At 42.6% G+C, this 22471-nt stretch overlaps 1 protein-coding gene across 1 annotated transcript; it reads right to left on the bottom strand.

Moving 5' to 3' along the window:
- Positions 1–641: 641 nt before the first annotated feature.
- Positions 642–22284, bottom strand: LOC144121481 (ATP-binding cassette sub-family F member 3). Its single transcript, XM_077654707.1, has 18 exons — positions 22132–22284; positions 21558–21705; positions 20468–20615; positions 18744–18835; positions 16695–16823; positions 16505–16609; positions 15500–15649; positions 14702–14851; positions 13087–13143; positions 12505–12527; positions 12297–12352; positions 11390–11590; positions 11028–11104; positions 9412–9586; positions 7409–7589; positions 5866–5998; positions 3953–4040; positions 642–1611 (listed from the first exon to the last, which is right to left on the bottom strand). The coding sequence occupies exons 1-18, from the start codon at positions 22202–22204 to the stop codon at positions 1456–1458; spliced, it is 2142 nt and encodes a 713-aa protein (XP_077510833.1). The 5' UTR covers positions 22205–22284; the 3' UTR covers positions 642–1455.
- Positions 22285–22471: the final 187 nt, after the last annotated feature.

Genomic DNA, 22471 nt, shown 5'->3' with positions numbered 1-22471 from the left:
CATTGCTCTGCGAGACCGCAGAGCGCTTGCTAAGGACGTTTTCTTTTCACTAGCTTTCACTAGCCAGATTTTGAAATATCCAAATTTCATCGCAAAAACCTTTCAAGGTACGGCGACAAATACACGGTACCTTTTGGAGCCGACATGAAAAACGTTATAGACACTGACAGTTTGAAATATAAGAGCAAGTTAATTTGTGTTTACTAATTCAAAATTTTAAAAAGATAAGAAAAAAACTGACACAGAGTGCAGTCAGTGCAAAACAGCCATATATAAAGAACCCTTGCAAATACCTAAGCAAAAGTGGTCATAACTCCTCCTTTCTGGTACACTCCCTTCTCCCTTTCTCACTATGCATTATGGCACACTTTTCCAATTAAAAAAAATGCGCACTCCAGAGCTGCTCATTGTGCAAAAACCAAACTGAAAACAGCCTGTGCGTGACTCTCAGTGTTCAACAACAATTATTTGCTTGCACATGCCTGTAAAATGCAGATTTTCAAAAGACAAACAGTGCTATGTACACATGCAAGTCTAAACTCAGCCATAAATGGTCTGATAACTGTTTCTTTTGTGTGTCGAGTGACTCTGTCAAAGACACGGTTTAAATGAAGATGCAAATCTGTCACAAAACAGCAAACCATTGGGCTGAGAACATGTGCTTTTAATATTTATTATGAGAAGAAAGAAAAGGTACCACTGACAACAAAATTGGCAGGCTGTGAAACCTTGGTAAGCAGCAAATTTTTTTCATCCCGTATGCACGAAGGGCATAAGGCACTGTAAAAGATCGTTCTGTTAGAAAAACTTGGGGGGAAGAAATGCAGGAACACAAGAACTAGTATGCTTAATTTAAATACTTAGAAACAAACATGTTTTTTTTTTATAGCTAAAGCTTCATAGGGTGCAATCGACGCTCATTAAAACAATGCCATGACAGCTTGCGGACGCTCAATAGAGCAGCTCCGAGGCCGACCCACGTGGAGCACATTTTCTGGTCTACAATGACATACAAGTACCACATACACCAGTCATGTGCATTGTGTAGGCATGCTAAACGCTCGGTTGTTGACTTATAGTGCATCACACGACACCTGCGTGTCAGTTTAGCATGCATCAGCACATCAAAAACGTTCCACATGGGTACCAAGCTGTGCTACAAAGACTAATCAAAAACAAAATCATTAAGAAAAAGAATAAGTGTGCCACGTATACTCTGCAGACCAGCATTTCTTCTCTTTCACAGGTCACTTACGCAGATTTTCTTTTTTCTGCGGTTAGATAAATACCTGGACGCCTATTAAGACTGGCAATTACAAAAAAAGGCGCCTGGAAGCGTCGAACATCAGTCCATGCTGAGCTTGCTTGTCCCTTTCACGTTGTCTTAGCACCGTCCCCAGTCCTTCGGTTCCTTTCTTTTATTCGCCCCGCCGCACACTCGTCCGTCAACACACATCACTGCCCCTGTGCTGCCAGCTCCTCTTCAATCAACTTGCGGTACTGAGCGAAGCCACCTTCGATGCTTCGCACAGTGCGGTTGCTGCAGACCCACAGTTCTTGGCACACCATTTGGATGAGCCGCTCGTCGTGGGACACCAAAACTACACCACCCTGTTTGTGAACAGGAAAAAGAAGGGAGATAGATAAAGAAGACGAGAATCAGCATTTGTTGACAGCTTGAAAGAATGTACCATGCCAAACAAACTTAGGAACATGCATCTGCACAGCGCAAGTACTGCCTACGTTTTCATACAAATTTTTCCTCCAGTCTTATTTGTGCTTCAGCACATTACACCGCACAGGTTTCTTGAAAGCTTCTTCCATCACAGCAGCAGCCTGCTTAAAAATTTTGTGGGCTTTAGTGCCGTATACAGTCGAACCCCGCTACAACAAACGTCGCTTCAACGAAATATTTCCAATTCCCCGTCAGCTCGCCATAGAAAGTAATGGAACAGATTTCTCATCACAACGAACCATTTTTGGGGCGCGTTTCCGCTTCAAGGAAATTTTTGCTATGCGAAGCTGGGTTTAAAAATCTATCTTACAATAAAACAAGCATATCGCCGCCCATCTGTGTACTTCTGCAGGTCATGCTGCTTTGTTTCACTAAACTTTCGCCTGAACCAATAGATCCACTCATTCAAACGCACATGAAGACCGCCATTGCTTGGTGGTAATGGCCATCGGGCGGCTGGCTTGCGGCAAGGCGCGGGTGCAAGCTCCCGTTTTCTTCCAAGCCAGAGCCCAATCCGTCGCCAAAGGACGCAGCAGCCTGGCAACAGCAGCAGCGCGTTTGCCCTAGTTTTTTTCACTCGTGCTTGTGCGCTGCAATCGACACGAGCATGGCGACTTTGTCTAGGAAGCTGAAGTTCCTTTCTTCCAAGGAGCCGAGTGATAAAGCCACAATTGAGGGCGTTCGCCACAGCGACGCAGAGGATTTAGCACCACCATCTGCACTAAATGTGACGGAAGCATTTGATGTGCTCTGCAGATTTATTGGTGCTCACTATAGTGTTGCGATGCAACTGCTCAGCGAGTGCAAAAGTCGCGCCACGGCACTCGTGGCAAAAAAAAAATAAATAAAAAATAAGCAGCAGAAGAAGCTGACCGACTTCTTTGGAAATAAATGATGTTTTGGCACTATGTTGTCCAACCTGACTGTGTTTTTGGGCTGATTTCGCCACAACAAAATTTCCGCTTCAACGAAATTTTTCGCGCACCCCGTGAATTTCGTTGTAGCGGGGTTCGACTGTATTGCTGCATATAAGTCAACTCCGAATATAGGTTGACCTCCCAACTTGCAGCCATCCCTGGCGAAAAAAAAAAATTACAAACGTAAGTTGGCACATGAAACACTCTGGGCCCGCTGCTGCACTGGTTTATGCAGTTTCCCATAGGCTCCCATCGTGGTGCGCGTGCAACGCGTAATAATGCATTTGTAAGGCCAGTAGTCGTAGGCAGATAGAAAACAAAGACGATAAAATGGTGCACCATTGTACCTTCCACACTCACATGTGGCCAAGCTGACTAAGCGCAAACTGCACTACAAAGAGTCCTGTAGTTTTGGATTTTGACACCATGCGGCCACAGACGCTCTAGAGGTTGCTGAAAGTTTCTCTTGCGCAGTCTACCACTAGACCGGGAAGGAAACCACCAGCACGAGCGAGTGGGGGTAAATGGCGCATAATTCCAATTTTCGATAGAACTGATCTGTATATGAATTAATCGTTTCTTTTTTTTTTACACATGGAGCTCCATAAATCCTGCCAGGAACGGGCACTGGCACGAGGCGGGGCGTGTACACCCGCAACTCGGCCGGGACTAGCTTAGGCCCCACAAACAGGTCGACCCCCCACCACCGCAATTTCAGATGGTCGTTTTTGTAAAAAAAAAAAAAAAAAAAAGTCAGCTTGTACTTGGCAATATATGTTAATATACCTAATCTGCCTTGGTTGCATTTAAACTTTATTCACCCAGAATCTAATGCAACTAGTGTAGTGATGCTAACTCATCCAAGAATGCAATCTGCAGCAAATTTACTCTACTCCTGCTCGAGGCATGTTTTATTTTTTTACTTTTATTTGACGACACTAATTTTTTTTACTTTTATTTGACAATGACACTATAATCATTCCGTTAATTATGCCAGGCTCGTAATGTCTGCCCCATGTTCTGTACTGTACCTTGTATCCACATTTAAACCTATTCATTAAGGGTATCACAATACCCGTACCCGAGAACCTGAGACACAATTGCATAAAATATCTTCCTCAGCCCCGAAATGCAATACTAGAAGGAATGTTAAACTTGTGTTAGGTGGCAGTTAGACTCGAGTACAAACGGCACTCTAGAATACCTCGGCATCACTATGCAGATATCACTGCATAAACACACATGAGCACGGAGCCCTGCATATGGTGACACCAAAGCACCACAGATTCACTTCACCTACCTGGAATCTGTTCAGAGCATGTCCCAGTGCTTCAATGGTCTCTATATCCAAGTGGTTTGTAGGCTCATCCAGAATTAGGAAATGTGGCCTAGAAAGATGGAGTACATTTGCAAACACTGGTAAATTTGTTGCTATATTGCAGTTTGTGGGGGTTTAACGTCCCAAAGCGACTCAGGCTGTGAGGGACGCCGTAGTGAAGGGCTTCAGAAATTTTGACCACCTTGGGTTCTTTAACATGCAGTTTGTTGCTATAGTATGGGCTCTAATCAGTGGGCAGCTTGATTTTATGATTTTCTTTATTAGCTCAATATAGCTAACAAAACAAAAACAAAAGAGCGATGATTGTTCCACCTTTTCCATCCCCGCGACACGCGACATCACTGAGAACAGTATGGTACTTCATCAAAGACCTGTGAAACAGTCAACGAATAATGAAATTTTCAAATAAAATGCAAGTAATTACAAAAAAAGTTGGCTTCTGCTTCTGAAAATTGTGGAAATAACAAGAAGGGCAAAAGATGGGTAATGAATTTGGTTTACTCCAGGATGAAATATTGCGTCTTGCTAGCAACTGACTCTGATCTCCGATTAATATTTGCCAAATATGGCTCCCTTCGTGGACTGATCAGTGCTGTGTGAAGTGACTGATAGCCGATACCGTATCCCTTCAGGTCTACCCATCATCTATGACTCTGCCTTCCTGCCTATGACTCCCAGCTGAAGCTGAAAACACCAAAGATTCTGCCTACTCCCCACTCCCGCAGCCATGAGCCTTCCTACATACAATACTGAAGGACTTTCAACTCAACTCACCCGTTGAAGCATATATAATGCTGCTTACAAATAGAACTACGCAAATAAAAGCATGCTGAGCAATTAAACGAGTAACAAGTGAAAGATAACAGTTTTTTGTAATCATGACAATGGTACAACAATAAGGTAACAAAGTCTGGGGGGGCTGCATACATATGGAAAGTTGAACTGATTGATTATACACTGGTTCGGCAGTGAACACTTTTATTAACATCAAGGTAAGGAAATACAATGTTCAGTCAAGTCAAACCAGCACTTCTCGTTTCAGGGAAAGAAAAAAAGATCCTAGTGCATGCCGCTTGTTACAGTAACAGCTATTAATGGCACTTGACAAAATCCCCCGTGGCACAAAAGTAAAGTACCAGCCACCTGAGCTCACTGGCCACTGACATGCCATCCAAGTGGTCAGAGGAATGGACACTCTTACACTGCAGAGCTCACAAGCATCAGAAAATTGAAATGCATTTTCATCTAACTCGGTTCCTTCTCGGTAAAAAAATAAATTTAAAGCCTCGACTTGACTTAACTTACCCCGACAGGTTTACTTGTGCAAAACCACACCTTTGACCATATTCGGTGATGCAAACAAGTGAGGTAAATAAAGAAAATGGGGGGGGGGGGGGGGGGGGGGGGGCACTTTAGGCATTATTGCAATATCACGCACAACATTCAACCATTAATGTATGTTCAGAGATATGTACTTCGTGCAATGTCAGTGCACGTTAAAGATCCCCAGGTGGTCGAAATTATTCCCAGGAGGGCTCCACAATGGCACCTCTTTCTTCTTTCACTCCCTCCTTTATCCCTTTGAAGGAGGCCCAACGATATCTGAGACAGATACTGTGCCATTTCCTTTCCCCAAACACCAATTATTATTATAATTATGCTCAGAGATACCAGATATCACTACCCTCAGCTGAACAGCAGTAAATATTTTAGTATTCTAAACCTAAATTTCAAATACCTGCACAGATGCAACAGCAATTTGCAAAAAGGACAACTTGAGTCGGCATTTGCATCACAGAGTTGCTTGAGTCCTGAAAGCTTGAATTTCTCAAAGTAAAACTTGAGTGAATAAGCACCGAGAGTGGTAGGCTTACCGCAGCATAGACATGAGAGCAAATGCAACCCTGCTCTTCTGGCCTCCAGAGAGGCTGCCAATGGTCTGCAATGCTAGGTCACCCGTGACGCCAAAGGAGCCCAGTTGTTGCCTATAATACTCTGATGGTTTGCCTGCAAGACAGAAGGGTAACAGTTCTGTGACAAAAGCACAGGAATCACCAAGGCCAAAAGACATGGTCAATGTGGTGAGATGTGCTATTGGTACTAGAATAGTGTCCTTACATCCTTGCCTTCTTAATGCTGGTAGTTTGCCTCATTACATTACAAGCTACAAACTAAGCCAGGTATCTCTTTTAACTCTTTCCTTACCGTGCCTATTGAGCATCGTTATCCCACTAACAATGACTTTGCGAACTGATTTCGGAATGTTTCGCGCTGCTTACTGGCACACTGCATGTTTTTGGCATCTAGTTAGTTTCATTTTTAATGCAGTTTTATTTTTTCCTGCCAGGCAGCATTTTTATTGCACTCCGAAGACACGAAGCCGCGGTACCATGCCCACTGCCCGTTGACAACGACTTTGCCGCTCAACTTCTGAGCCTTCTGCGTAGCATACAGACATGCTGTACTATCTGGCTTTTAGACTGAAGTTTCGTTTTAGAAGTGGGGAGGGGGTCATCTTGTGTTTCTGCCGATGGCCTAAAGTGCCGCTCGCCATGAATGCTTTCGCTTGCAGTGTCGTAGCTGTGTGCTTCGGCTGTGACGTGTTCAAGCATTTGGTTTGGGTGAGACGAGGTGGATCACCAACTTTAAAGGGTTGAGATAGGCGCAGTCGCTCCCTGACCAATTGCCAAGACAATGGATGATTAATGGGCGGGCTTTACTATGATTGTGTACTGTTGTCTTTTTTTTTTAATTGGTGAGACCGCTGGGTCACCTCCACATCGCAGGCTCCAAGCCAAGCAGCATGGAGACATGTTCTGTTAGACGGGATGAGCATCCGCGTGTATGAGGCTTTCATACAGGCAGCCAAATGCACGACGCGCTCCAAAACATAGTAAATCTCAGGATTACGCTTTGTCTGTGACTGATTTTATCGACGGCCCAACGAGGAGCAAGTCTGCAGATGCCACCTTTCTATCGGAGTTCATTTCTGACAGTGATGACAATGGAAACTAGCCCGCAACACAGGCTGCTGCGCTCCATCGCCCAACTATGTATATGGTTTTCAGCTATTGTTTTGTAGCAAGAATGCTATTCAAGATAAAACACTAATTTTTTCCCAGATAGTGGCCAATAGAATGGTACACATTTTGCATATTTCAGAAAATTTTTACTTTTTTTTCTTTTTTATAAAAGTATACCTTTACAAAGTTTTGCTCGATTTTTTTCCTAAAATCTTGTTTTTGGCAAAAAAAACTTTGTGCTGCAACAAAAAATCGTTACTGAAACTTATATGCCTAAAAAGCGCACTTTTTTAGCTGTGTTTTCGCATATTGCAAGAAATTTTAAATGTAATAGTTTTCACGGTAGGGAAAGAGGATCAAGTCAGGCCACAGAGATACAGCCAAATCCACTCACCAGGAAACTGCTTAGCCATAAACTCTAGTGAGGAGATGCCTAACTCTAGTTGGTCCACATGGTGCTGTGTGAAGTAACCAATCACCAGGTTGCGGTGGACATGCCTCACCCCAGCTGTTGGGTTCAGCTCTCCGTTGAGGATCTTCAGCAGCGTTGTTTTCCCAGAGCCATTGTCACCGACCTGGCAGAGACAAAGTCATTAAGATACTTGAAGGACAACACGGTAACCTCACCCAATATTGTTTACCCTGAGTGAACCGGTGAGTTTCAGATTGACAGAATATTTTTTTGTACAAATGAGGAGATTAGCTAGCTTATTCACACAAACGGCATGTTGGTGAGGCAACAAAAAACCTGCCGCCTCAAAGCAATGTCAAAGCTGTCAGCGATGAGGGACTTGGCAGTATAAAGAAATTTTGTTGGATGGGAAATTTATGCACTGAGTCATGCTTCCAAGAAATGTGAGGGCCACATCCAGAAACTTAAACAAAACTGCAACATCTGCAACTGGAAATCCCAATCTCTTGTCAATTACAATGCTCATCAAAAACCAACAATTCAAATTCTTACAAGCACACCTGCCCAAAGGCCACAGTAGCATGGTTTCAATTTTCTAACTCCAGCTGCATTACATCTTGACGCTTGCAGAATTTTGCGCCCTTGCCATAAACCAGATTAAGAAAACTGACACTGACATGACATACATGTCTGGGTTTGCTGTTTCTTGAGGTTAACAGAATTTTAGCTTAACATTTACTGTCAGTCCTCAGACTCCTTATCTTTTGTTCTTAATTTTGCAGCCACACAGGGCCTTGTTCCAGCATGAATATACAGTATCTTGAAGTTCCCCACTTTGTGGCAATGGTCACGGCCAATTTCCACGGGCAACCTAGCATTCACAACGTCAGGAAGATTATTCAGCACTTTAGAATTTTGCACCCTTGTCATAAACCATATTCAGAAAACTGTCACTGACACTGACATGATATACATGTCTGGACTTGCTGTTTTTTGAGGTTAACAGAATTTTAGCTTAACATTCACTGTCAGTCCTCAGACTCCTGATTTTTTATTCTTAATTTTGCAGCTGGCTAAACAAGATGATGCCAGGCATGTTTTCAGTTATTTCAGACACTTCACTAACAGGACCATTGCTTACAGTAACTGGTTCAGCCAGCGTTCGAGATTTGTTGAAGGTATGAGCAACTCATGTCCTCACTTTCCTAGGAGTTCAGATTTCCATGGATATTGCAGAGCTCCAGCACCTGGCTCTTGGCTTAGAAGGAAACCCCGAGGGCTCCTTACTTTTGACAAAGGCTGTGCAGTCTTTAGCCATAGAGCCTAGTTTCTGTTTTAAAACTGGTTTACAGTGACAGCTGTTAAAAGCACGTTTCCTGGTTCTGCAGCACTAGACTAACATGGAGCAATGAGGAGCAAAGATGACTGGCACCATCTGCTGCACCACAAATTTCTGGTGCCCTCTATACCCACCAGCGTGCACTAGTGCTTGTGCCGTTCGTGCTTGAGCGAACAGAGGGCACCACTGTGTGGTGTGGCACAGAGCTACTGGAAATTTTTTCCAAGCTTTCCCAGTGACTTGCACACCACTGGGTACCTCAATTAGAGTTACTAGAAAAGCTTTCAGTGACTCTAGCCTCGATGGGCCAGCACCGCTTGCAGAGAAAATGGCACATTCATCACCGAAAATTGCTGTCGCTGATTCTCTCATTCCACAAACATAGCAGTAACTGTCGGTCAGTTTTTTGCTCAACATTTCAAAAACAACTTGTTCCAATGATGAAGGACATCGAAAACATAAAGTGTGATACCACTACAAAATGTTTTAAAAAATCACTAAACTTTAAGCAATTTATGCTCTTTTGTGTTGCATACACACTCCTAAAATGGTCAGCACTTAAACCACAACTACACTTTCATTGATGAAAATGCCAACCAACCAATTCAATAACACAGCTCGCTGGCAAACTTCAAAAGGGACTCACAATGCAGATCCTGGACTGCATGTTGGCCGAGAGGTTGACACGTTCCAGTACATTCTGGCCAGGGTTATAAGCGAAGGACACCTCATCGAGCTGTAAAATGGGTGGAAACAGTGGCTCGGGGTCGGGAAACCTTAGCGTGACTGCCACTTCCTTTTCCACAGGCTTCAAATCTGGCCTGCAACGAGGAAATGGGGCATTTCTCAATCACTGCCTTTGTTTGAGCATAGATGACAACTTCCATTTTTGCTAACCAGAATATATGAGAAGGAATAAGGGGAAAGAAAAAACTTCTAGCTAAATTAGACCATGGCTTGGTTAACACATTTGGGAACAACTGTGATGTCTCTCAAATATTTCCCCCTTCTTCTTTCCTTCTTTCTCCTCTTCTTCTGTCTTGTCTTGGCTTGAGGATTTCTATGACAACTAGTACTATAGCCAAACCAGGATATATCAAATTCGCTGGGGACTGCAAAAAAGTCCGATATATCAATATATTGACAATTCAATGTATAAAAAAATGGCAATAGATAAGCTAGTGATGCGTTCCTTAAAGCGACATGCCGTCCGCCAGAGTGCTGTCAGCGCACTGCTTGCTGCGTGCTGCTAGGCCTAGCCTGCTCTACGTCGAGGCCACAAGCTTAGGAACTAGCCACTGCCTATCATAAAATATTTAATTATGTTATCTGTACACTATAATTAGAATAATCTCATTCAAATTAAGGTAGAGGTGGCTTCTGTAACGCCTCCGACACTGCCACTAGCATGGCAGAAAGTGCCGAAGCCAGCGAAGCCAACCTGTCTTTACACCTGAAAAGTGAATGAAAAGCGCCGTTAAAAGAAGTGCTCCTTGCGTCGTTGCATGGTGTGCCGTTCGATATATTGAATATTCCACTGAACTCGAGTTTGATAAACGTGAACAACAGTGCTATACTTTTGCATGGGATTTTCAAGAGATGTTCCGATTGTTCAATGTAAACAATAATTCAATATATCCAGGCCCGATATATGCGAGCTTGACTTACAACAGGCTTCAGCTACACAGTGACTGAGGGTGGGCTCTCATTAGCGACACTCGTCAAAAAAAAAAAAAGTAAACTGTTTCCCAGCTTATGTTTTTGCTATGGTACATAATACTTTAGCTGTTATTTTATCTGTATTTACCCATTTTTATCAGGCAGGTCACTAGATAGATGAAATGACCACAGTGACTGATGCTTCGGAAATTATGGTACTGCTTCCAGGATTTGAACGGCGTCCAAGTGCAGAACCTTTTGAGCAAAGCCTTTCAGCTATCAGCTCACATTGCAAAAAAAAAAACAAGCAAGGACAGCAGAATGTGGATTATGACTCGAGCGGCCTCTTTTCAAGTAAGCAGTAGTGGTGGGCAAAAAGAAAGGAAGGTTGGAAAACAAAACCAAACTTTCAGCTCTGGGCAGCTCGTCAAAATTCGTTGCCACACAAATACATACAAGTTTAGGAACATTCACAGTGTTATTAAAAAAAAAATGAGACAACTGAGCAGCATGGCTAGTCTCATAAGTAACATAGGATATAGGTCCAGAAAGGAACAGTACAAAGGAATGCAGGAACGCTAAATATCAACAGCTAAATCTCACAGTTTTTCCAGCATCTTCAGCTTGCTCTGCACAAGGGAGGCACGTTTGGCATTGAACCGGAACCTGTCGATGAAGACCTGTAAAAAAAAACGTTATAAGATTTCTTAGCACACAAGAAGTGATAAGCCATTATGACGAGAGTTTCACAACTTTAATTTCTCATGAACATACCTATTCAAAAACAATACCGATTACCTCAAGCGATATCTGTTATATAAGACTCAGGTGATTAGCCAATTGTTCACGATACAAATTGACATTTCTGCTAAGATATATTTCCCCAAGGGCACTGAAATAGTACAAAGATACCAAATGCTATAGCTGCACTGACCAGAGGAAGCGGAAGTGAATTCAGTTTGTACCTGAACGTGTGCCTTGTACTGTTGCTGGGCCTCATACTCGCGCTGCTGGTTCTTGACCCGCTCGGTCATGACCTTGACAAAGTTGTCATAGTTGCCCCGGTAGGGCACAATCTGCTGCGAGTGGAAGTGCAGGATGTCGGTAGGAACAGTGTCCAGGAACAGACGGTCGTGAGAAACCACCAGCAGCGTCGTGGGCCAATCCTGAGGAAAATGACCAGCAGAGTATGGTTGCGAACATGTTCATTTGAATGAGGTATAATGCAAATTTTTGGCAAAAGACAAGACTAGCAGCATGGCTGGTGCAGTTGCACCCTTTCAATGTAAGTCTATCCTTGTGCTCAGATCTTACAGATCAATGCAAATTTGTATGCATGACAACATGCCAAAGCCAGCTTGCAAATACCGGTAACAGCAATGGCACGCTGATTTTAAAAATGCCACTGCATTATGAAGCTGAATGGTATGTATCTGGCAACAAAAGTGCACTACTATAAACCACACATGCACAAATGTGTGACTGTGAACACACGCAACCAGGCGTACTAAAGCTTAGAAACCCTAATCTGAACAAGGCTTCCTGGTTCAATAAAAAAAATGCACTTCATACAACTTCTTCTCCAATGAAGCTGTAAAGCTGAATGTGCAGTTTTTATAGTGCTTCTTGAGCATGTTCTGTAAAGATATAAGCAAACCTCAAACAACTCAAAGTGAAGAACACTGTGCCTCCTTGACCTTAATAACCCCGCCACAAATATTTAAAAACAAAAATGTTATGGTACTCCCTCTTTTAGATTACATCTCAAACTTAAAACAAACCAAAACAATGATGGGACATTTCAAAACTGCATGCAGTGCAAGACTAACAAAATGCTTTTACAGAAACAAAAATAAACAAAGAGACACTTGCCTGCAGGTAGTTCTCTAGCCAAATGATTGCTTTCATGTCCAACATGTTTGTAGGTTCTGCATGATAGAATGACATCAGAATACGTGCTACTGCAAGCTACCACCAGCATCAACTACAGCTTATATAACTAGTATAACACTGATCTTGACAATATCAAACAAAAGTCTTAAAAAGCAACATCAGCAACAGGTAGTCCAAAGTGCCTTACCGTCAAGCAGCAACAAGTCAGGTCTGAAAAATAAAAAGAAAAAAGCAAAATTGCAGGTGAAGCCTAAAAGCACAGAGTCTATACACAATAAGCTTGTTAAATCTATGGTCTTGCGAAGGAACAACCTAGACCACAGTTTCCTTTGGTTCAAAAAAACCTCCAGATTTCTGAAAATTTTCAACAACCTCCTTCCGCATTAGGCGACAATATACATTACAGTTACAACAGAAAGCTCAACAATTTCAGACCCTGCTAGTCGGTGCCATTCCTAGATTTTAGTACTTTTAGATATGTATCATTTTGCACAAAATCCAATTATAATTTTATCTGTAGTATTTATGTACAATATCTGTTTATTTACAAAATTTATTTGTTACAATTTTTCCCCGAAGATGGCCCTTGTATTCAACCAATTTCAAAAAGGTGTGTCTCAAACAACACGACTGTTTACACCTTCACAGCCCATAACAGCATTACTACCTTGCCAAACAGTCGGCAAAACCTTGATCATAAACTGTGCTAACGGCTGCCTTCTCTAGTTTCCTGCATACAGAACACACCACAAAAGGCGCCACAACTCACTTGGTGAACAGTGCCCTCGCCAGTGCTATTCGCATCCTCCATCCTCCAGAGAACTCCCTGCAAGCAACCAAGAGTGTAAGCGTGTAAGGATGGCCCTGTTTGCATGTGCACAATGCCCAGGGTGTAACTATGCAAAGCACTACGACATAAACATAGCCTACAACATAGCATGCTACTTTTCCACTTCGTTTCGCCAGAATGACCTCCCACAGCATTTTCATGGCACAGTCTAAAGCGAGAACTTGCAAAACTGCCTAGAAGAATGCATGATTTTTTCAGGCAATGTTTTCTATCAACAGCCAAGGATGAAAGTATCACCTTTGGTGGTGCTTTAACAAGGTACAAAGGGTTATGTAAAAAAACAAAAAAACAATACTAAGTTACATTCTACTTGAAAAGACAGACTCAGACGGCACGATTAAGTTTTCTGAACCATTGCCTAGATGCAGCTCTGCAATCTCAAAAAATGGAAACGCGCTCAGCCAGCTGTCTCAAAACATTGTGGCCCCATATTGAAGGAAAAGGCTTAAAATGCAATTTACAGCTAATTTGCACATCTCCAAGTTATGCCTTGCCTTGTGTTAAATGTTACAGACTTCTTAGATCCCCAAAGAGCCCAAATCTATGCACTGCTACACAAGACCAACTTGCGGCTTCTTTTCAGTAACAGTTCCAAGCACATAAAATGAGCTCTTAAAAGCTACAGATTTACAAGCAGAGAAAAGAACATGTCACTACAGTATTTCGCTAGTATCCAATGCTCTGCACTATGACCACCATAATTTATTTCACTATTCATGTTGCTAGGCCTATGCATTGTACTATTTGTTCATTTATAGCAGCCACAGGCAGTGTTCTATATGACAGCCATAATTCGCTCTAGTCAAAACTAATTTAATATTCCACCATCCAAGGACTGCATAACATGCTCTGCGCAGTTCATTATGCAGTCACAAATGGGTTCTTGCTGTGTAATGCATAACTATACTAGTATTCTAAGCCTGCATGAGCGTTCTGATAATCTTTCCTATGTGTTCTTACTCGTACACTCTACCTACAACAAGCTGCTTGCTGCCATGGCGTTTACAAGTACATACTAGACAGGGTTGCGCTGGGCTGGCTTGTTGGACATGAAACCAGCTGTCAGGTTCATGTAAATGCTGGCAGGTCTGAAAAGGCAGCAGAGAGAGGAGGTCGAGTTCAACTCGCCTACAAGGGGTAAACTATCTCCCTAAAGACTTTGGCAAATTGCAATTGATCCCTTTCGGGATTATCAGCAGGAAAGAGGAAAAGCAAGAGACAGTTAGCTGCTTGTGCTGCCACAACACCAAGGGTGCACCGCAACTGACTTGACTTGCTAGAATCAGGTTTGTGCAGACAGGCAGCATTCGAGTTTGAATTACCGTGCTCTGCCCAATATTGATTCAATTCGCTCCTGGTGTATTCACGAAAGGAAGCCATTCTGCATATGCACAGCTACTAATTTTTGTTAAGCTTTAACATTATACATTCAAAAGGTGTTCAGATGCTAGTGGTCACCAAAAGCAATAGATAAATGAATAAATTCACTGACGACGTAACACAAACAGGACAGAAATAAATGTGCAGCACTTACCGCGTTTTCTTCTGCTGCATTGCCGGGGAAAAGCCTAGACCTGCCAGAATAACAGAAGCCCTTGCGGGCGCCTTGTCGGCATCTATGTGCAGCAGCTCAGCATACACCTTGGACAGCCTCTCACTTAGCGCAGGATCGTCTCCTTCAGACCTTTAAGAACAAACAAATGAACAGTGTCCAGGTTTCCACATGAGAGGCCAAGGGTCTAACAAGGCGTCCACATTCTTGCTCGCAGTGCACATCCATCACACCCAGCACGTCCTGTCAAGTTATAAAAGAGATTTAAGCAACAAATAATTTCCTCATTCAAGCTCTCAGGCTGTCCAGAATCAGCAAAAGCAGTCAGTACAAAGCAGAGTTATTACTGCAGAAAGAAAGAGGAACACTGACAGCCACCCTGCTAGTCCGTGTAGCAAGCCCTTGACTTATCAGCTGCAAGGTCAAATTTGTTACTTACTGTTGGTCATGAGCAAATGGCTATAAACAACACAACCACATATGCGTCAGTTTTTGAGCACCTATGTAGTCCTCCCAGCTGGGAGTAAGAAAACAACGAACCACTCATCAACAACAGCATGAAACAAAACACAAAAGGAGCAAGGAAGAAGAAAATAATGCACCCTTGTTCATCTCTCCATTCCTAGACCCTTAGTCTGCTCAGTTTAACTGCAACTAGAAGCTCAATCGGTCATGTTGCTATGGATCTCTGGGCCAACACTTTACTCAAACACTGCTCTTCCCCCCCTGACAGGAAACAAGCATCGACATGGGTCATGTACACGAGCTAAGCAAACTCACACTTTGGCAGTGAGTTCCTTCTCTTCATTCAGCAACCGCTGCCTCGTCTCATCACAGGAAAGGACGCTGTCGAGCGCTGTGGTATCGTCCCCAACCACTTCTTGTTCCACATGGAGCACAGAGATGTGTGATGGAATCCTTAGCTGACCACTGCACGAGTATAAAAAGCACACAGACTCTTTACCATGTTCCTCGTCTTCCCATATAATTAGCAGAGAAACAGTACCTAGCACTGTTTCCAGAACCACAACCCTAACAACTGGCTGAAGTGGTAGCATTTCCATCAAAGCAGTACACAAACATTGGTTTTTGATGCACTGCAGCATGGTTTGGTTAAATCCAGACAACAGATGCCTTACACATACCAAGCCTTCCTTAAATTGGTGCCATACAAGGTCACAATACGATCAGCCGAATGACTTGCAACACTGCAACCTTTTGTCTGTCTGTCGCTTGTCTGTATGAGACAGGACAAAAACTGGTCCTTTTGAGTGTTGTAACCCAAAGAAAAAAGTGATGTGGGCAAAGGGCATTGAAATACAAAGAAAGTCATTTCCATCACTAAGCTGGCACACCAACTGTCCTAATGAAATGTATCAAGGCCACAGGAAGAATAAAGTAGAAGAATGGCCAGCAGGGTACATTAATCAACAACAGTGCATTAACAAGGGGAGCTCAAATTTACTCCACACTCAGAGCAGATCTGTCGGATATAGGCAATAAAAGAAAAGAGAAAACAGTCCTGCCTATCAAAAAGCAACATAAAAAACTTCACAAATATACATATATACCACCTTCATTACCACAACAACAACAACAAGCTAATAACGCGCACAGGAAAAAACCTGGATGAGGTATTAAGAGTGATGCGCATCAGGTGCAAAATAAAAACAAGCATAACTGGCAAACCCTCCACCTCTCCAGTCCATTACAAGAACTTGCTGTCATGATGGGCACACTATATGCCCCTCTGGCACCACTCTCCAAATAAATGAACTTGCCAACCTGGAAATCATTCGCAGAAGGGTGGTCTTCCCGATACCATTCCTGCCAACAAGCCCATAGCGTCTTCCGCAGGCTAGAGTTAGGTTAGCTCCTAGCAAGAGTGTTCTGAAAGAGAAAGACCAGAACTGAATTAGAAACCCACTCCACTGAGTACAGTCCTCCAAAGGTAAATTTGGTTCTCCCCACTTACTTGTCGCCAAAAGCAATGTCGAAGTTTTCTATGCGAATGTCTGTTGCACGGTTGCTGCCCTTGCTTTCCATGCGGGCCTCCCTCTTGCTCACCGCCTGACTCGCCGTGGCTGCCTTCAGGACTGGTTGGCTGCATCCAGGAGACACCACACATTTGGGAATCGCACAATCAGGCAACAGACACACTACATAACTTTCAGGGCGTAATTTTATATGAGTTGGTGCTAATTAAAAGGATAACCCAATCAATAATCAGTCTTGATTAATCAACTAACTGATGAAACACACCAAAACTGACTGAGGAATCCAATCATGAGCTATATGCCTGACACCACATAGCAAATTGACATCAGCAATGCTTCCCAGGTTCAAAATCTGTACCAAAGCTGATTTTCACTCTCCTGTTTTAAAGCCTGCCTGAAGCTATGCAGAACACCCTGTATTTATGCGACTGCAATCAACACAACTCAGAATACTATGAGATGGTAGTATGTACAAAAGTGTCAGTGTCGTGCCCAAGTGAATATCAAAACTGATTGCAGAAAACAATTATAGCTGCGAAGTACAAATGCAGTTTTAAACACAGTAAAAAGGGAAGATTGTTCGGAAATCCACAACACATGTAAGATTCAGAAACACAAAGAAGATGAAATGCATGTGGTCCCAGCCCAGAAATCATTCCACACTCATGGCATATTGCACTAAGGTAGGTATTCCTTACATGACATCATTTAAATCATAAAGAGCAGTGCATGTTATTTAGGTGGAGATATCAACTTAATATCACAAACCATGGGGTAGTGTGGCAGCAAAATGTGGCCACAACAAAACTATTATCTTGAGCGAAAAATTTGTGAAAATAGTATTTTCAGGCCACTAAGACAATGATGCCCAATTTTTTAATGTTCAATGGTCTGAATATTTCGTGCTATCGAGAGTATATTACTGCCCATTTTTGCATCAAAGGGCCGCTCTCTTCATTACTCCTGCTCCATGTTCAGAAAAAGAAAACGGGAGGTTACTTATGAGTATTCTACCACTGTTTGAACCTCAGCAATTATGGACCTTAACAAATCCGTATTGGCAATGCATAAAAACCAACGCCATTTAAACTAACTCAACACCTTGGATCACGCAAGAGATCTTTCACTCTACCAGGAAAATTTAACTAAAGCGAGGAGATGCTTGTTGAAACTGTTCAATTCAATCAAGTTAACCCCAGTACAACAGTACACTTCCAGCATACCCTACCAAACTTTATTCAAGATCCACCACAAAAGTTCACAAAATTTTTGACAAAAAAGAAAAAGCCAACTGCTCGCACAGTATCAAATGACAGAGCGCTCCTCACTGATACATAAAAAACTGCTGCATTTTTTAATAATACAGTAGAACCTCTGTAGAGTAAAATTGCTTGAACAAGCAAAAATCTTTAATATATCAGTGCCTATTAAATCAGTTCTTGGTGACGGCATAATATTTGGTTACTAACTAAACGCGTAGTGTTGGTTCAGAAAAGAAAGAGAGATTAAAACTACAGTTCTTACTGAAAAACCATATGCTGCCCCATGAGTCCAGACCCCTTCCTTAAACTGTTAGAATGCGTCAAACAAGGAATCATCACCATGCCTATTCGCTACCACCTTACAGAGCTAAAATTAATGCACTTAAGTTTTCATTTTTCCCTCAGAATACAGATCAGAGGAACAAGTGGAATAACCCAACCTGCTGAACAGCGTTGATTTCTTAAGAATAACTGAATTCTGACCACTTGTATTTTCAGAGTTGTTTTTCTTATATGCACTTATTTTGTCATTTTTAGTTTTCAGTTGTGCATTAGTATTTTGTACTGTCAAGAGTTGTGTTGCATTTTGAAAATTGTGTTGCTTATGCTAACTTGTACAATACGTTGTTTTTGCTTTTTGATGCATTGCTCTTAATTGTCAAATCTGTCTGTATGCCCATCTTGCTTGGCCAACTGTAAGAGCCTGCTGTATATTCTAAATAAATAAAAAAAATTGCACTCTACAGTACACTAGACTGCACTTACACAGGTGTCACTTTTTCTCCGCTGACTTCTCGTTTCTCTTGCTTCTGTTTCAGCCTGGCCTCGGCTTTTTCCAGCTTCTTCTGATCAACTTGCTGGATACAGACAGAAACACAACAAGCAATCCATCAGCTCATGTGCTCAGCTGATGCTTAAAGTGCCACAAACCTCAAATGTTGCAGCTCATGTCTCATAGCATACCACACAATGTAAAAGAGCAGCGTGACATGATTTTGTACATGAGGATATGAGTAGAGATGCGAACGGATGGGGGAAAAAAAAAAACACGGCAAGCTTGCAGAGCACAGTAAGTTTGGTCGTAATTTGTGCTTTCAGAGAAGGAGCTTGAAAAGTATTTAACTGAATGTAGGATAATCATCTCTAATATATTTTTAGCGACAAAGAATGATGATCCAGGCACAGTGCTAAAAAAATGGGCACAAGCAGCTCACCTTTCACAAAGCAAGTTGATATAATGGCCACTCTAGATATGGTCTAAGCTCAAGGTACTGACATAAGGATAAAATGTAATTAATTATGTAACTTCAAGAGCACTTGGAATAAAAAGTGTGGGCTGTGATATCAAATTTAAGCTTTCCTTTTTGTGTTTACATGGTGGATATGATGCGCCTGTTAAAGGGCCACAGAAAGGGGTGTTTAAGCTTGGCTTTAAAATGCTTGCACTATATAGAGTACAGGCCACCGAGCCTCCATGCCACGTACAGGACCTAAAAAGCGAGCTGGAAATTTACAATACATTTTTAAAAATTCCCGCTTTCGCACCTCGCAGCGACACGCGGTGCCAGGCTTTCGTGCGAGAACCTGGCAGACAACGTCACGTCTTGCAAATGACGTCAGCAGCCGGGGGTTATCATTGGTTCACAGCGCCAAATTCTTTCAGACGTCACGCACTACCGCGGCCATTCTGCGCGCACCGCAGCTGGCGGAGGTAGGGGAGGTGCCGAGTGAGTGGGGCCGGTGGAGGAGCGCCACCGTTTTGCCGTGCGAGAGGAGAGGGCAAGGCGCGAAGACACGGAAGTTCAAATTTTGTCTGCATATAACTCAGCTTCCACAAAACGCATTAACATAATTCTTGTTGGGGGATAATTATGAACTGTTGTCTCTTAACATCCCAGACATATCGCACCTTTATTGAGACCCCCTTTCTAGGTCCTTTTAATGAACCACAATGCCAAGCTCTCGAATGCATCATAGCTAAATTTTCCCAGCCAACTTTTTCTACTCAGTGGTCCATGTTTCAGTTCCTTAAAGACAGACACCCCAGTATAACATTACAAGCAGAAGTGGCATGTCCCACATTGATTATGAATACTTACAAGATTAGAGTCATGTTACTATGCCTCTCTCAATCCTGTATATTTCCCAGTTAACACGAATTTATATTGCACTCTTGTCGCAATAACTGACTGAGAGTGCATCACATTATTCTGACTTTTGCCTTGTGATGTCGCACAGCTGTCGACTTCACAGTGTTTGGTGCATTCAGGAACCTAAATCCCACCACAAAAAGATTATCCAAAATCAATTTGCTGCTTGTGAACAAATTCTGTGTCGAGGTTCATGATGACTGACTGAATCAACTAAAAGTGTGATAAGAAAACAACAACCAAAATTACGGCACTTGCACTTTTTCAGCAATACGTTCCACTAAACAACCACACGAGAAATGAAAACAGTTTGATCATCAACAAGTCAACCCTTCTCACCAATGAATTGTCTCTCTGCTTCATCCAGATGCTCTGAACTTCATCAGTGCTGGTCTCAAATTCCGCTGCCAAAGCCTTTAACTGTACGGGTGCATTGAGAACTTTTGCAGGGGCACTGTGCATGCCACCATTTTGAGTGTCCGTTTCCCTGGAAGGCACAATGGACAGAATCACACAAAGACAAATCACCGTGATATGGGGTTCTACAGCATCGATGAACATCTTATATTCCATCTAATAAATAAAGCGGAATGGAAGTGACAAGGTGTATGCAGGCATTTTTTATGCGTTTTTTACGAGGCAAATTTTATTTTATGAAGCCAATAAAGAACAATTATTTATACTGGAGTCTAGACTGTGCTCGAGAAAAATAATGCCGGTTCATGACCTTTCGCGTAACCCATACTTTTCATTGTTTACCTGCTTATGCAAATGCAATAGCCTTAATTTCTCTCATATCAATCAAGCTGACTGCCTGATTAATGCTCCTCCAAATAAAATAAGTGCTAGAATTTTTTTTATGAATTTTCCCCCTGCACAACTATCAACTAATGATCTGTTGAGCTCGTCACAACATATAGCAACAGAAGCTTCATAAAAGTGCACCAACATGTCATTCGATTTTAGGACTAAATATGCTAAGATATATACTGATTGCTGAAAAAAAAAATAGGAACAATGATTTCAACGTCACTAGTTACTAATATTTTGTGACTGACCAATACAATAGCGCAACCCATTATCACTGCAGTAAAAAAAAAAAAATGGCTGCTTGTGAAAGGTTGCGGGTTATGAGGTGAAAAATACGGTCTGTCAATAAGACACTAAGCTACCAAGCGCAGAGGTTATTACACAAGCGGCATTACAGCCTTGTCCAACAAGAAGTGAGAAATGCGCGCGCCTGGAGATCCGATCGTCAATTCGACTCCATTTGACAACGGTATGCATAGTTTCATGATAGTTTCCACCCGTTCAGAACCGCGGGAGCGTGACAGGTCTCTGACTGCTGTCTTTGTCATTCAGTTTTTCTTCTAGTTGAGCAAGGAGACGAGCACAGATGCGCAGCGATGAAACCAATTCGGCGTCGCACCCTTTCATGACATGCAGCAGCCGGGCACAGATCTCCCGGATTTCATTCTCATCTTTGGTGTCGCCGGCTATCTCCAGCAGCATCTCGCCTACGGCATCGTAGACCTCGTCGCAAGTGGAGAAGTCCTCCTTGCCACCATCCAGCACGCCTGTACGGACAAAACAAAATCAAGCGGGGGGGACTTCGCGTGTTTGTTTCTGTCCCTTTGGCTTCTCGCTTAGCACGGCCACCGAGAGATAAGTGTTGACAGCTAGGAAGGCGAAACTAGTTCCCATCACTTCCGGACTCGCACCCCCGACTAATTTACAAAGCGAACGGCCGCAGTACCAGGCATTCTAGTCAACAACACAAAGGACTCGGAGGTCGGTGACTTGAACCACGATTAGCTTCGACAACTTTGCGAAGAAAATACGCTCAAGTGTTGCGTCAAGTTGTAAGTGCTATATGAATGAGATTTCGATGTGCCGACTGGAGGTATGGTTATTTTCGATCATACCGGCACTTCCTGCGTCTGCTAGCTATTAACCGCTTAACTAACTTAAGGCGCACTCCTGTCACAGAAGAGTTAACGTACCTTCGAGGTAGTCGAATAGATCTTCGTCAATATCGGGAAAAGCATCGCTTAGCACGTCTTCGACGGCTTCCATGTTTGCAAGAAAGGACGTTGCCAACACAGAATCCCGACGCCTCTAATGTAAGCGCCCTTTTCTTGTCTCATGTGCAAAACATCGTTTGTTTTTCAATAAAAAATTTTATCACACATTGACTCATAGCACGCTGAATTACTGACTACTAAGTAGGATTTTTTTTCACGCTTTGCGAAGTCTAATTATTGCAGGTACGAACGGTAGGAGTTCGTTTTCGCATTTACGTTGGCCAATTTTGATTGGCTCAGCTCTCGATGCAGATGCAGA

This window comes from Amblyomma americanum, chromosome 2, assembly GCF_052857255.1.
Source record: "Amblyomma americanum isolate KBUSLIRL-KWMA chromosome 2, ASM5285725v1, whole genome shotgun sequence".
Taxonomy (NCBI): Eukaryota; Metazoa; Arthropoda; class Arachnida; order Ixodida; family Ixodidae; genus Amblyomma; species Amblyomma americanum.
Note: the sequence above shows the minus strand (reverse complement) of the source record. Positions and strands in the feature narration are given on the sequence as shown.